Source organism: Sabethes cyaneus, chromosome 1 (genome assembly GCF_943734655.1).
Source record: "Sabethes cyaneus chromosome 1, idSabCyanKW18_F2, whole genome shotgun sequence".
NCBI classification, from domain to species: Eukaryota; Metazoa; Arthropoda; class Insecta; order Diptera; family Culicidae; genus Sabethes; species Sabethes cyaneus.
In genome coordinates this window covers 147,703,500-147,720,427 of record NC_071353.1, presented here as the reverse complement: position 1 = coordinate 147,720,427, position 16,928 = coordinate 147,703,500, and the positions used below count along the sequence as shown (strand labels likewise).

Sequence of the window (16,928 nt, the reverse complement as noted above, 5' to 3'; positions counted from 1 at the left end):
TGACATTTCATCATTCACCGAAGGAGGCCTAGCGTCTCCTCTCGTCGTCTGCTGTTTTTCTACGGCTTAACCGGACCCCAAACAGTGGTAATCTAATCCGGCTTAAATAACGTTGCTAGGAAAACGTCCGTATACAATCTTGAAATTTGATTCTACCATGTTATGCGCCTACTGGAAGGATGGATGCCAACCAGTGGTCGTTGCATGGCCAAGAATGCGTCCACGGCTTTGTTTAAGTCCAAAATATGCATTTATTTTCGAGTTGAAGTCAAATTTATTTATTTGTTCACAAAATATCAACAGGTCTTGTGACCCAAATGATTAGACTAAACCTAAAACTTACTTGCAATGGTTAAAAGCGACTTTTCAGCACTGAAATAGCTACCTCAGGTGTCCCCGATGGTGCTGTTGATCTGGACATTTTTGACATCACTCCCGACATGGTCATTAGTGTTCGACATCGGAACGAAAATTGAAGTCCGGGTTCCGGTCCGGTAAAAAACTGGAACGAACTTTTTATGTCCGATTTCGTTCCGGCTCGATTTAGCTCTGTTCCGGTTCCGGTCCGGAAGTCCGAAATTGTCCGGATGCAAAATTTATCAATTTTAAAAAAGTACGTAAATGTCAAAGGCAAAGCTCTGAATGTGTGGAACCTGTAATCTGTAACTTCTAAACGCTATCCGGCTCCTTGAAATGGATTATATAAAACATTGCGGCACCATTGACTGGTGCTTGGTAGCTTACCCGTCATGGAAAATTCCTAAACTAAGTTACTTTCTGTTTAACCTACCCTTTTTTCGAAAATTCAAGCGCATTCCAAAATGGTGCACATTCAGACATAAGTCAGTTTTTAATAAAAAAAAATTGTCTTTCAGCGCCTCTAAAAATTCAAAAAATGGAATACCGATGCTAAAACGACAGGTCGGAAAAAGATAATTTTATCCGCTTTATAAAAAATAGCAGTGAGCGGTTTGTGAAATAATAGCGTACCGAAGTTAGAAATTCGATTTCGATAAAAACAAAGTTTTTATGCACTCAGGACACGTTTGATACAAACAGCTGTAACTTTAGAAGTAACCAACAAAATCTTTTTTTGAAGTTTGGCATTGCATCGGTGTAGTCGTTTCCTTTTCTTGCCGGTTTTTAAATTGAATTTAAGGAGTGTATATTGCGTAAAAAATATTGTATAAATTCATATTTAAGAAATCAGTTAAATTGTTTTGCTGCTATAAATCAGAGATACGGATATTGTGTTGGGAAAATTCGATAAAGTGATTAAATTGCTTGGTGTATGAAATAGTATCGGAGGAAGACATAGTAGCGTATTGTTTTATTGCTGAATAAGACCGCTGATTGCTGTTATTGCTGTTGTTGTTTTGCTGCTCTAAATTTCTCATCGTAAACAAACTTCGTGAATATAAATACCGTTGAGTATGATGCACTGCCGCTAGGTTCAAATAGTGGCACACATATAGTTTTTTCTACTTATCTAGTGTGGATCAAAATCATCGTTCAAATATTTATTTGTGTCGACAGATTAAGCGGAAATTGAGTGAAGAAGCGTCTTGCACAAATCTAGCCGTTGGTTCGGCTCGGTGTATTGGTGCTGAAGTAGCTCTGTTTCAGCACACAGTGAATCGTGAGATTTAGCGAAAAAAGAGTGAACGAAGCGTCGTACACAATCAAGCCGTTGGTTCGACTTGGTGTATGGGTGCTGAAGTAGCCCTTCTAGTAGTCTTGTGGTTTTGTTGATGCGATAATAAATGCAAATGCATGTTGTTTTAAATCCCACTGAGTAAATAGATTAATTGAAACAGTGAATTGGCGTCGTGCGCAATCAAGCCGTTGCTTCGTGCTGCTGTAACACTGTGTGATTTCTGTCGACTACAACAGGGGCGAAAGCTCCTTGCGTGCGATGTTGTGTGCAAGGATAGGTAGTCCAGGTTGAGTAGCCAGTTTAGTCAAATTTGAGCGAACGGATGCAATGCAAAAACTCAAACAAAATAAATGCGTTAAATATCATAATCAAAAAATCTTTAACAACTCCAATCACAGCAAGTTAGTATTGCAAATCGTCTACTCTATCTTCCATTCCAGCATATAAGTAATAACACTTTTTCGTTTTCCATTAGCATAATAACTTTATCTTGCTGACTATTCTGTACTATTAAAGTGAATACTTAGACGGGTGTGTGTGAGTAAAAGCTATCGCTTCTTGTATGTTATTTTCGATTACTATCTTATAAACTGACTTGCGCTGCAGCAGCTGATTTGATTTTCATTGTTGCTTTAAACAGGTAAACATGGAAAATGAATGTTCAATTTGCGTTGAATGCAACAAACCAGAAAAGGATTCTTCTAAATTGATAATTTGCATGTATTGCTTCACTGAGGCACATCTTAAGTGCCGTAACATCACCGGGAATGCTGCGCGACGCATGAAGGAAAAACCGTACTTTTGCTCCCATAACTGTGCGAGTATATACCAACGCATTATGGAGATGCAGAATCTCAAGACTTCGATTGTTGAATCACTTGCAGTTGAGCTAAAGGGAGCGGTGGCTTGTGCCGTATCCCAAGAAATGCAAAACTTTAGGGGAGAGGTAAAGCAAATTACAACAGCAATAGAGAAATCTCAAGATTTTCTGTCAGCTAAGTTTGATGGCATTGTAGGGGACTTTCAAGAAATGAAAAAGGAAAATGAATTTTTAAAAAAGGAAGTTGATAAATTGAAAACAAACCAACTAACTTTGTCTAAAACAGTCCACAATTTAGAACATCAGGTAGATAGAGGTAACCGTGAAAAAAACTGTAACAATGCAATAGTACTCGGGGTCCCGTTTATCCCTGGGGAAAATACTCAAGAGATTGTTGAAAAAGTTTTTTCTTGCCATGGCGTAACCAATAACTCCGACATGCTGGTTTCAGCTACTAGACTAAATGCTAGAAACAAACCGAAAAACTCGCTTATACCCATTCGCGCAGTGTTTGCCAATGAAGGCAGTAAGGAAATTGTTTTTAGCAAGAAAAGGGAAGTTGGTAAACTGCTTTCGTCACAAATCGATCCTAGCTTGACAATAGATGGAAAATCAACAACCATCACTATACGCGATGAATTGACCCCACTATCGTTGGAACTTCTGAGCGAAATGAGAGGCCACCAAGATAAGTTAGAAATAAAATATGTTTGGTGTAGCAGGGGGGGCAATGTACTAGTCAAGAAAAACGAAAACTCGACGCCGGAAGTAATAAAAACTAGAAGTGATTTAGATGAGCTAGTTAATCGCTATACTAAAAAATCTCCTCTAAAGCAAACTCCCTCTCCTAAGAGAAAGCGCAATAATAACAACACAAACTATTAAGCTCTTTTCGTTTGTCCGTGATATAAAACCGTGTCAATTGTATAATAAATGACTAGTAGAATAAATTCATACCACGAGAATGTTGATGAGTTCAATCTAAATCATTCTGATGACGGAAAAAATTTCCTTCGTATAGCACAATGGAACGTAAGGGGAATGAATAATTTGCAGAAGTTTGACAATATTCCTTTATTCCTGGACAGCATAAAAGTTCCTATTGACATATTGGTAATTGGTGAGACGTGGTTGAAAGCTGAAAATTGTCCTTTGTATCAAATACCAAATTACAACTCAATCTTCTCTTGTCGTGACACGTCGTCTGGTGGTTTGGCGGTGTATGTGAAGAATGAATTAAGCTACAATGTGAAGAAAAATATTCTCATTGAGGGCATGCACATGATTCAAATTGAAATAAAAATAAATGGGTTGCTGTATGATGTTATAGGCGTATACAGACCGCCATCATTCGATTTTAATTATTTTCAAGATGAGATGGAAAGCTTATTGTCAACGCACACGTCATGTCCACGCTTTATCGTTGGAGATATGAATATTCCATTTAACTTAGCTGGTAACAGCACTGTTCGTCGTTATGAAAACTTACTGAACTCGTATGACTATTTTTGCTCAAATACGTTTGCTACTCGCCCTGTCAGTGGAAATATTTTGGACCACTTTATTGGACGAAAAGAAGATCTTACTTATATAAAAAATGATACAATTTATACGGATGTGAGTGATCACTTAATAGTTGTTTCTTCTTTTAAAATTGTTAATCCAAAGGAACATGTTATTTTAAGCAAAAAAATTGTTGACAAGCATAGGTTAAACCAATTATTTACACAGTTTTTGAATACCTTCACTTGTACTGAAGATGTAAACGAGTCGATTGTGTCCATAACAACGGCTTATAATAATATTTCAAATCTTTGTACCACTTCTAAAAATGAACGAGTGAATTTAAAAACCAAAAAATGTCCTTGGCTTGATTATTATACGTGGCAATGGATTAAACTCAAAAACAAATACTTGAAAAAAGTAAAAAGGAATCCGAACAATAATCATTTGAGAGAAATGCTGAACCATGTAACAAAAAAACTTGATGCTGTTAAAAAGAGGTGTAAAAACGAATATTTCAAAAAATTGTTTGACGACACCTGTAGTGCTAAAGTATGGAAAAATTTAAACGAAATAATGGGGAGAACCAAACGGGATGTTAAGATTGAACTACAAAATAATGGTAGCAAAACATCAAATAGCTCTGAAATCAGTGAAATATTCAATCAGTTCTTCTCAAGCATTGGCGGGAATCTCGCTGGAAAAATTCCGAAAAATAATCTCAATCCATTGGCAACTGTAAGCCGTCTGGAGCAAACAATTTATCTTAAACCCACTGATTTAGCTGAGGTTTCTTCTGTAATAAACGATCTAGATACCAAAAAAAGCTGTGGACCTGATAATCTACCAGCAAGTATTATCAAGCAAAATTCGAATGCATTTTCAAACATTTTTACAGAGCTTTTCAACAGAATACTGAGCCAAGGAAGGTACCCAGATTGTTTAAAAGTTGCAAGAGTAGTGCCTGTTTTTAAATCTGGGGATGAGTCTGACCCTTGCAACTATCGTCCTATTTCTACACTGTCTGTAATAAATAAAATCTTTGAAAGACTATTGGTGAAGAGATTAATAAATTTTTTTGAATAAGTTCAATGTTTTGTATAAATTCCAGTACGGGTTTAGGAAAGGATGTAGTACCTCTACGGCGATCGTTGAGCTTGTTGACTTCTTAATAAACAAAATAGACAACAAATGTATCGTCGGAGGTCTTTTTATTGATTTAAAGAAGGCTTTCGATACATTAAACCACGACATTCTCTTGCAAAAACTGGAAAGTTATGGAATACGGGGATTAGCGAACGATGTTATTCGGAGCTATTTGAGTGGAAGGCAGCAATTTGTGACATTCAAAGATGCCAAGAGTTCTTCAAGATCTATAAACATTGGAGTTCCACAAGGTAGTAATATTGGGCCACTTTTATTTCTTATATACATTAATGATATAGGAAACATACCGCTTAATGGAACTCCTAAATTGTTTGCTGATGATACTGCTTTATTCTATCCAAACCACGATGTTACATCTATTGTGTCATCAATAAACAGTGACTTGCAGGTACTTAGGCGTGGTACACTAATTACGTAACGCAAAAATTATAGTTTTTGACCCCCTCCCTCCCCTATGTAACAATAAGTAACGCTTGGCATAGCCCCCCCTTTAAATTACGTAACGTTAACTAAACCTCCCCCCCCCCTATCATTGAATGAAAATCGCACAATCCGTTTGATTTGTTTTTAGTTTTGCAAACTCAAGAAACGCATCGATTCTACATTCTTATCAAAACTACTGTGATTAGAATGTCAATTCTGAAATCTGATCAAACTGTATGAATTAACACAACCAAGTCTGAGTTCAGAACAAAAATGTTGATCAAAATGGATTTGATCAAGTAGAATCGAGGCTAAAACCACAGAGTTACACAGCTGAAACAGCAATTAGGCATCACCCCATGTTGCATGTTGAGCCAAACGGTTTTCAGCTGCTCAGATTTATTCAGCAAAAAATAATTCCGTATTTTTCCAATTTGATAAGTTTGTTACGTAACTCTTCTCAAGACCCCCCCTCTCCCCTATGTAACAAAAAGTAACACTAGCTTAACCTCCCCCCCTCCCCTCTGAGCGTTACGTAATTTGTGCACGAAGCCTTATGAGATACTTTAATGCAAATTTGCTCTCATTAAACTTATCAAAGACCAAATACATGGTTTTCCACTCACCAAGGAAAAAAATACCTACACATAGCAACCCGTCGTTTGAGCAAGAAGGAGTTGAATTGGTATCGAATTTTAAATACTTGGGCTTGGTATTGGACTCCACGCTTTCCTGGGGTGATCATATAGAACATGTCCAAAGGAAAGTCTCATCCTTGTGCGGCTTAATGTACCGTGTTAGTAAGTTTGTGCCTAGAGATGCCCTCTTGACTTTCTATCATGGCTGTATTCATTCCCATATGCAATACCTAATTCTCGCCTGGGGACACGCTTGCAAATCCAAGCTGAAAAAACTGCAAACATTGCAAAATAGATGCCTCAAAATCATCTACAACCTACCGCGATTATACTCTTCCCTTCAACTGTACACAAATATGGCGCATAGCATTCTTCCTCTACGCGGACTATGTAAACTACAAACCAGTTTGTTCATGTACGACACAATAAAAAACCCAAATATTCATCATAACATCGTTTTGTCTATAACAAATCATGATCATTACACCCGGTATGCGAGCAACCTTGTTCGGTCCAGAGCTTCTACAAATATGGGTCAAGTTCGGATCTCGTTTTATGGTCCATCGGTGTATAATGAACTACCTGAACGACTGAAAATTTTAAATAACCGTGTACTTTTTAAAACCCGTTTGAAGCAGCACTACAAATCATATATCAGCCAGTTTTTGCTATGATTTTGCATCAGCTAGAAACAGCTACACTTAACCAAATTCATTAGAATCACCAACCTGTAGTACTCTAGGGATACCCTTCAAAGGAACTTAGTTCCACTGGGCACATCCCACGACTACTTCATGATATTACTTTTTATATAGCTCATCACACACACCTTTTAATTGTTGCATTATATTTAGTTTCTGTTTTTTCGTTTAGTTTTCGTATTAAGATTTTTATTGCCAAATGAGGAGTCCATTACCAGGGGACTCTATGTGCGAGTTCTTTGGTGTGGGGGTGTGTTGGTGGGCCTCCTTAAATTAATTAAAATAAAAAAAAAAAAAAAAAAAAAAATGTTTTCCATTCAATTCTACTGATGGGGTCAGTTCCGGCGTAGTGGTCAGCATTCACCACTCTCACGTCGAGGACCCGGGTTCAAATCCCAACCCCCCAATGGTTAAAGGTGACTATAATCGACCAAAAAAATTCAATTCTATGATTAGCAATTGAGTGGGTCAGAAGATAAAGGATGTAAATGACAAAAAGTGTAAATTTCGAGAAAATCAGCTCCAAAGTTAACATCATCTAGAAAATTCGTCAGGTCATATAATACAAAACTAATGACGCACTATGGTTGTGTTAACATTTCTTTATTAAATTCTATTGATGTCTTGGAAAAGCACTTTGTTTTTCGGGATTTAGAAGACATTTTTGAAAATGTTATTTGCTTTTACGCCTCTTTCCTTCTAAGTTATATGCACTTGTACCCCTTTCATTCCAAGCGATTATAAGAAATTACTGCTTAGAGAGAAAAAGGTGCAAGTGTACCAAGTGATGGTATAGAAAATAGTTCAGAATTTTCTCATCGGTCGGTGCTAGCGTATATCCGTATATGCGTATATCATGATATGAGCTACCAAAAATATTACTTTCTTCGGGAAAATTGTTTAAATAATAGCAGCCTTGCAGATAGTTTGGACAATAGTATAGAATTGTCTCACTACGTGGCGCAAGCGTACATGTAATATACTTGTGTGGGCTGTATTTTACGCTGGAAATGTTGTTCAGGTGACATTCATTTTCAAAATGATTTAGAAAATAGTTCAGATTTTTTTTCAACGGGCGGCGCTAATTTATATATCACCTTTTTGTAGTTAAGTCATATTCTTATAGTAATCTCTCTTCAGTGGTTCCACGTCGGAATGACAAAAACTTCATAAAATATTTGTAAAGGCCTAACTTCAGAACGGCTGGTCCTAAGAAAAAAGTTTATATGTCATAATTTGTTCAACATTGTGCGTAGAATTTGATTTAATTTTAGTTTTTCAAAAAAAGTAAAACTTGGATATTTTTAAAAATTTGTCATATTAAAAAAAAGCTGAAAGAGTGTACATCAATAGCTCTTCGACAGCTTTAGAAAATGTTTTAGGCTATCTTTAATAAAAATGAGACAAATCTGAGGGGACATGTTTAGAAATAATTCACGTTTTATGATTTTTATTTTGATATTGCATTTTCTTTCATTGTTCATCATTTTCGAACAGTTAAGCCACGCTAAAACTTTCTTCAAAGTAAAATGTTCGAAACTTTTGTTAATGCTATCAGAGATGAGGTCCTAGATCTCACTCTGTGCAGCACTTCATGTCTCTGACGAACCAAGTTTATCAGACCACAGGCATATCGTTCTCAGGAGAGAACATCTGGGAAACTCTCGGAATTCCTGTCATATTAATATACGCACACCATCTGAGCTGGACGCTGAAGCCAATGACCTACAAAGTAGGATTATAGATGCTTATACTGCAAACTGTCCGTTAATCACGCGGACAGTCTGCCGTGACCTGCCCTGGTAGAATGAATCGCTCAGCAACCTTCTTCGGGAGGCTAGGCGTTTATTCAACAGGGCTAATATCATGTCTAATTGGGAGGCCTACAGGGCATCTCTCACCAAATACAACGCAGAGCTTCGCAAAGCGAAAAGAAAGTTCAGAGTCAAGTTTTGCGAAAGCATCCAGACTCTGCCTGTGGCGGCACGACTCCAAAAAGCGTTAGCCAAAGACCATAATAATGGCCTAGGGCAATTGTAAAAAAAAGATGGCAGTCTCACTGTTACTGCTAGGGAAACGTTGGAGATTCCTATGAACACGCATTTCCCTGGTTCGACAGTGCGACAGTTTCCACTGCGATCAGTTTTACTGTCAAAAGTACCCCGGACTTTCAACGGAATACCCGGTCCAGTCCGGTTCCGGAACGTTTCGTTCCGGTTCCGGTCCGATAAAAAATCGGACTCTAAAAGTTCGTTCCGATCGGACTTCGGACCGGACTATCCGGACTTTACCAGGTCCGATGTCGATCACTAATGGTCATTTCTGGTGCAAAGAAACTGAAGAGCTCCTACTCGCCTGGTCCCGATGGTGTTCCGGCTATTATTTTATGTCGCTGCGCTACTGCTCTTGCCGTACCTCTCAGTCGAATTTTCACCAAATCGTTTGAGCAACGGAAGTTTCCAACGCTGTGGAAACAGTCCCATATGTTTCCCTATTTAAAAAAGGGGAAAAGCGAGATGTAAGGAACCGCAGAGGCATTACCAGTCTTTCTGCTGGATCAAAGCTCTTTGAAATCATCGTAAGTGGTATAATTCTGAACAGCACCAAAAACTATATATCAGTCGGCCAGCATGGTTTTATGCCCGGTCGTTCTGTGGCGACGAACTTGATGGATTTTACTAGTACCTGCATCTCACAGATAGAATGTGCGCTATGTGCGCGAAACGGCCACCTTCCCAAGTTTGTTCCATTTGTGAAGTCTATGCACAGGTTTGTTAAACTAGATTTGCTGAAGATTGTGCCTGTGTATTGCTCCTTTCATCCTGCAACGGCATGTTGAACAGCCCACATGAGGTACTATCAGGTTGATAAAGTCCACTGCGAGGTTAGAATGGCCATGATTTTACGGCCGATGGTATCAAACGCAACTTTGAAATCAATGAAATAATTGTGCGTTGAATTCTGTATTCATGGACTTTTTGGAGGATCTGCCGCAGCGTGAATATTTGATTCTTTACTGACCGTGCTTCAGCGAACCCAGAAGAGAACTTTCCACATTCTGATGAGTGCCACTGTGCATCTTTACAAGCAATGCAACGTTTTCCTCATCTATCACCCATTTATATTTCTGCAGATTTTCAGTTATAAGGTTGATGACATGCAAAATTGCAAGTATCAAATAAGCTGATTTTATAAATGATAGGATGTCAATAGTTTGAGTATATATGAGTAACTTACTGCGTCTTCAGGTCAGAACAGAACAGTTCATAGTGCAGGCGATTCCCGTGCCGAGTTATAGCTATCCCTGAGATTCAACTCTTGGATTCTCCAATAAGAATCCTGCTTCTATAAGCAAGATATTTTGCGCGAATCCTCTGCAGAATTTCTTCACACGATTCCAATGTGAGGAATGCCCGAGACTGCGCGAATCTTTTTGGTTCGTCCTGGTAGAGCTGCGGAAAAAAGAACCCATCGTCTAAAAACGTCAGTACGAAGAGCACGTGCTCGCCAGTCCAGAGGAGAGGTTCGCACACACGGAGTTTCTATAAACCGGTCAAATGCAAGAATTTTGCCATGCCTGTGATGTGCAATAATAGTGCTGGCAACCTGCTTACTGACAAAACGACGGTAGCAGCCAGGTGGAAGAGTATTTTCAGACGCTGTTGAATAGAGAAGTAAACACGAAGATCAGCAGGTACATGATAAGAATGGCCAAACTGTGGAGCCATCAACACAGGAGGTGGTCAAAAGAGCAATCAGTGAGCTGAAAAACGGTAAGGTTGCTGTAAAGGATGGTATCCTGGCTGAACTTCTAAAAGCGAGGAGCGAGCAGCTGTACGAAACAATTCGCCACCTCATTGTCAGGAACAGAATATGGGAGGAAAATAAATATCGGTGGAGTGGTTGATTGGTCTCATTTCCCGTCCCAACGGACATCGACTTGCGAGTAAAAACTATCGAGGCATTACGTTGCTCAAATTTGCCTTTAAGGCGCTATCCCTAGCCTATCCTGTGTTTTAGACTGAGTCCGTTAGCTGAGTTCTTCGTCGGCGAGTATCAAGCTGGTTTTCATGAGGGTCGCTTCACGATGGATCAGATATTCACCCTGCGTCTAGTAACTGACGAGTTCCGGGAGTACAACTTGCAGACTCATCATATTTTTATGAATTTCAAGGCGGCATACGATTCAGTCAAACGAAATGAGCTGTGACAGTTAACGCTGGGACATGGTTTTCCCACAGAACTAGTTACGTTGATTCGTGTGACGCTGGATGAATAAAAATTATGAGTCAGAATAGCAGATGAGATCTCATGTGCTTTTTGATTTTGCGGATGACGTCGATATCACTGAAATCAAAAGTAGAGCAGCGAAGTACATGGCGTGGAAATCCAAATGGTGTTGGTGTCGAAGAGGAACTGAATATATTTTGGTATGCTCGTGACATGTGACAACGATGTAAGTCGCAAAATAAAACGACTAATTGCAGCGGCGAATTAGCCTTTACGCAGGCATTACATTTTGTAGCTGAAGTCCCGTAGCTTGCAAATTCGCATATAACTGACGCAAAATCCAAAATGGAGTGTAGCGCAGACGCATGAACCACGAGCTGTATTAAGAATTTAAATATGCTGTTATAATGAAGATAGCACAGTGTGGCAGTCTGCGCTGGGCTGGTCACGTGACTAGAATGCCCGACGAAAGAGTAGGCAAAATTATTTTAAGCAGAGAATCAAGAAGAGGCCGTAGACTTCGGAGTAGACATCGCACTGATAAATGTGCGCTATCGAGGGTGATGCACGTTCAGCTGGTGTTCGAGGGGTTTGTAGAAAGGTAACCCAGGATTGAGTACTGGAGGACAATAATTTATTCGGCGCAGGATCGATAACGGACCGTCGCCACTGAAGTAAACTAAGTATGGAGCTTAAGCCGACAGTTCGATATTTATAAGTAGTCAAATAACTGCGGATGAAATACTAATTCTACTTTTAAATACTCAGAATTGAAGCTGGTAATATTTTCGGAGCTAGAGCCCCAACAGCTCAACTTAAACGATTTCATGAATCACGGGGCCTCAACAATTGAACATTCGTGAGTCATAGAAAAAGTTCAATTGAAAGAGAAATTTTGGTTTGAAGTTCGGGGCCCCAATAGTCCCATTTGAAGCTGAATTTTCAATCATCAAATCGGTTGATTTCATGAATCATGGGCCCCAGCAATTGAACATTCGTGAGTCGTAGAAAGAGTTAAACTGCAATAAAAATTTTGGAAAATCTCATTTTGTGTAACGATGAAATTTTTACTGGGGCCCACCGGGCATTTGCCCGGTTGCCCGCTGGGTCAATCCACCCTTGCAGTAGATCATCGAATACTCTTGCAGAAGCTCTCTAAACTCGGTATATCTTATAGATTGACTTCATGGTTGAGCTCATATCTAACAGACCTTACTGTACGGGTCAAGCTGGATTCCACAGTTTCACGTGCATTCAGTAATATTTCTGGTTCGATTTTTTCTGGTACAGTGGACCCCCGTTCGTTTGAACGATTCCTCATGCAAACTAACGAGGTTACTTTTTAATCTGAACAACTGGTAACCCGAACAAGCTGAAACCTGTGTGAACTGGCCGCCCTGCTCTTTGTTATTGTTTTGGTGGTTTGTTTTAGTTGGCAGTTGCAAGTGCGAATATTATGCATTTTCCGATCGGATTTCTATCTTAAGCGTTAGGAAAAAGAAATGTTAAACCGATTAAACACGCTAGGCCAGTACAAACAAATCGTGTTTATGTGCATTGTCTGCATAAACAAATGATTTAATGTTGAGAATGACGTTTGAACCATTTTTAATTTGCACGTCGTGCAAACCAACGGGGTTCAAATTAAAAAGTGTTCAGATTAAAAATGGTCAAACGAACGGGGGTCCACGGTACTTCTTAGCACAGAGAACAGACTACCAGGTAATTGACAAAAAGTGTGTAAAAGGTTTTTATGTAATCTACGAGTAATCCTTCAATAGAGCACCCCTCGAGCCCTAAGTGGCAAACTAAATCTTGATGTCGCTGCCATCGCTGCTATGTAACTCCAGCACAAAGAAATATTGATAAAGGTACATGGATATTTTTTGATGCGTTTGGCAAACTATTTCTGGAGGGCGCTACCGGCAGATTTTACACACAAAAAATCGATTACTTCTTTCGAGCCTGTTAATCTGTTCTCTGTGATAATAGTGCACTGCAGCGACACTGGCATTCTATATACAGTCAACTTTCGCTAATTGCACTAAGCTCTTAGCCCGTTTAGTGAAAGACTTTCGTTAATTGGGCTGAGATGTTAAAACCGATGGATATTGTGCTTTGCAAGAAATCTTTTCATTCTCGGAAAGTTTACAGCAAGCTGTCAAAATAATTCTATATTGAGCGAAGCTGACGAATTTTCGTTAATTGAATATCGATATTTTTCACATATCGATACGTATACTCAGTTGAAAGCATAATCAGCAAAATTGCTCGCATCACGTGACGATCTGCATTTTACATTTATTTTATAACACTCTGTATAACGTGTTAACATTTACAGAGCTGTTGTATTTATTTATATGCATGCCGAAATTAACTATATTTCGAAAAAATCTCTATCGAAATATCGTCCACAAATGTCGATACCAGTGATATCGATACATTATCGCCCAATGCTGAGTTCGCCAAATATTGAAGGATGTGCTTTTGTTCAGAGCTGCCATACAAATAGATCAATTTCTATTGTTTAGATATTTGCATCATCATTCCGTACTTCTTAAATTTTGCTACTATTTACGCCAATTTTTATACTTATGATATTCAGTGAATTTATATAAAACAGATTCTTGAATGTAAGAGGCTAAAAGAAGCTTTTTATGGTACACTCAAAATATATTTCACGTCGAAGTTACCTGAAAAGTTATGTGAATATTTTCCACCCAGTTTTTCCTGTACTATTTACGTGATTTTCAGGTAGTTTGCACGCATACTAATGCGTTAACGTGAAAATCAGATAGATGTTATTATTTTTCCCAATAACAATCACCTGAAAGTCACGTAAATCCCTGTAGAGAAATTTACGTGATTTTTCACGTGGAAAGGACGTGTGGATTATTTTGAGTGTAGTTTTAGTTGCTAAAGCATCAGTAACATTTGCACATATAAACCAAAAAATATTTGGCCACCTTTTCTTGTTCTCGTTGCGGTGATTGACGATGCGGACTACCGCCGCAACAGGATGAAAATTTATGTAAATAACCGCAATATATCGATTGTTTTTGTCGAAATCGTCGCAGAAAGGTTTATAAAAATATACACTTATATTAAATACAGAATCAAAGTGGAACCTAATCTTTTCATTGTTGAAATTTAGTTCTAGATTGTTTAATAAGTATATAGCTGAATTTCATGCTACAATGTTAATATATATTGGCATTTTTAACTGTTTCACCGTGATGCTAAAAATAGGAGGGTCAAGTTCATAAGGGATCGGAAAACGATATGATGCAATTGTGTTCCATTCAATTAATTTTAATATTTTCTATATAAATTATTTTCCACACTTAAATGAACTATATTCAAGAGCCCCTCGGAAGAAAAAATACGTTGTCAGAAATGACGTTTGACTTCGTTTTAGATGGGCTATAGCCCAATTAACGGGAGCCCGATTAAAACGTAGCCCAGTTAAAGATAGCCCAACGAACGAAAGTTGACTGTATGTTGATTCAACTAAAATAATCACATAACTTTTCACGTAATTTCGACGTGAAAATTATTGTCAATTGCAAGGAAAATTGTACCACCCAAAGTGCGATATCGCTCATAAAAGTGCTATTTTGCATTAAATCGTTTCGGTACCTTCGGCGCACTTTTTCGTTATCTTCCAAGCAATAAGTGCGCCGAAGAGACCGAAACGATTTAAGCTAAAATAGCACTTTTATGAGCGATTGCGCACTTATTGATTGGACAATTTTTCTTGCAATTCACAATATTTTGAGAGCAGTTTTTTCAGATTTTTGGAGTCGTCTTGCAGAGCTGGCAGATCATTATAAAATTGCAGATATTTGCAATTATAAAAACTGTTACAAAGTCTGTTATTGTTTTGGTGCAGGTTTTTGTTAAAAGCTCTTTAAACTTTCACAGACTTCCCTGAAAAAGTGTGCAGATTTTGCAGATTATTTTTAATTTTAAACCAGAAAATTCGAGTAGCCGGAAAACTGCTCGATTTTTTTTCGGGTTTCGAACAGCTGCAGACATTTTTTTTTAGAAAATATGGCATCTCTGGTGATTCCGGTGATTCGCGATTAAGGCGCAACTAGAAAAATGTAAACAAATCACGTTAGCTTAGGAGGCTTTTAAGAGTGTAATGTCTAATGTGTAAGAATCGTAAGAACGTTTCGTTTATGTTTTAGCAAGTTTTGTATTATACTGAATTTATTAATGGTGTTATTACAAAATATTCCGATATATGAATCTAATAAATATGGATATTTCCGAGAATAACATTCACAGGTAAGTTTACACTTCTATCCGCCTAATTTCACTAACATGTCACTTGATTTTAGTCCAAACAAGCCGATTAAAGCGCCCGATAATGCCAGTTCAAGAACGCTCGATACCAGCAGCCCAAACGAATGCGAAATATGTGGCAAAGTATTCGCACGAATATACGAAATGAGAATTCATCTACGCTTGCACACCGGCGAGAGGCCTTTCAAATGCGACGTGTGTGGGAAAGCATTCTGCAGTCTCAGTGCCCGGAACCTGCACAAGTCGTCGCATGCAAGCTGCTTCCAGTGTGAAATTTGTACAAAAATATACAGATCAAAGCAGAAACTGTCTGACCACCAGCGGTGGCACACAGGACAAGATTGGTACAGGTGTGACATTTGTGATAAAACGTATGTAGTCAAATCACGACTTAAGACGCATATGATAGCACATATAACTGAGAGACGGCACGAGTGCGATATCTGTGGCAAAAGATTTTTTAGTAATCCTAATCTGAAGCAACACATTCGCACTCATACTGGCGAAAAACCTTTTAAATGTGATATTTGTGGAAAGGTATTCACACAGATATCAAGCTTGCAATCCCATAAATTACTGCATACGACTGTTCATCCCGACGCGTGTTGTTGCACCTCTGGCGAAGAATTCGTTCATTCCGATACCGACGAAAGGTCCAACAAATGTAACGTGTGCGGAAAAGACCGTAAACCGTCCTTCCAATGTGAAGTTTGTAAGAAGCGATACAGTTCAAAGGGGTACCTTACTAGACATCAGCGAATGCACACGGGACAAGACTTGTTCGAGTGTAAAATCTGTAGTAAAAAGTTTATTCACCTATCGATCCTGCAAAATCACATGAAAACGCACTCCAGCGAACGGCCGCTAAAGTGCACCATTTGTGACAAAGGATTTTACAGAAATTACCATTTGCTGATGCACCTTCGCACTCATACCGGTGAAAAACTTTACAGGTGTGATGTTTGCGGAAATTCTTTTGCACACAAGTCAACGCTGAAAGTGCACATGGCGATACACAAAAATGAAAAACCATATGTGTGTCGTATCTGTGATAAAGCATTCCGCACGAATGCTTCTATGTTGCTACATGTCCGGGCTCACACCGGAGAAAAACCTTTCAAATGTGAACGGTGCGGACGAGCATTCGCGGATTCTAGTTCTCGAAACCGGCACCAGCTTGTGCATGTCAAAGAAGATCGATCGGAGGCGTCCTATGCTGCACTATGGGGTCTTATCGATCTTATACATTTACAACCCAGTGACGTGGGCGGCAGCTGATTAGATTGTCACAAACTTGCATAAAAATGATCTGTTAATAACTGTAATCGCTTTTTTATGTCAAATCTTTGTAGGTAATATACGAAAGAAAAGCTTTAAGGTAGCCATCTGATTGTATAACTCTTCCCCGAAATCCATTTCGTCAAAATTCGCTTCGAAAGATGTTTCCGCGAATGTGGCAATTCCCCGAAAACCAGTTT

At 38.7% G+C, this 16,928-nt stretch overlaps 1 protein-coding gene across 1 annotated transcript; it reads left to right on the top strand.

Moving 5' to 3' along the window:
• The first annotated feature begins 15,365 nt into the window (after positions 1-15,365).
• Positions 15,366-16,728, top strand: LOC128746416 (zinc finger protein 664-like). The gene is made up of 2 exons (XM_053843465.1): positions 15,366-15,432; positions 15,486-16,728. Exons 1-2 carry the CDS (start codon positions 15,389-15,391, stop codon positions 16,726-16,728), a joined length of 1,287 nt encoding a protein of 428 aa, XP_053699440.1. The 5' UTR covers positions 15,366-15,388.
• Positions 16,729-16,928: the final 200 nt, after the last annotated feature.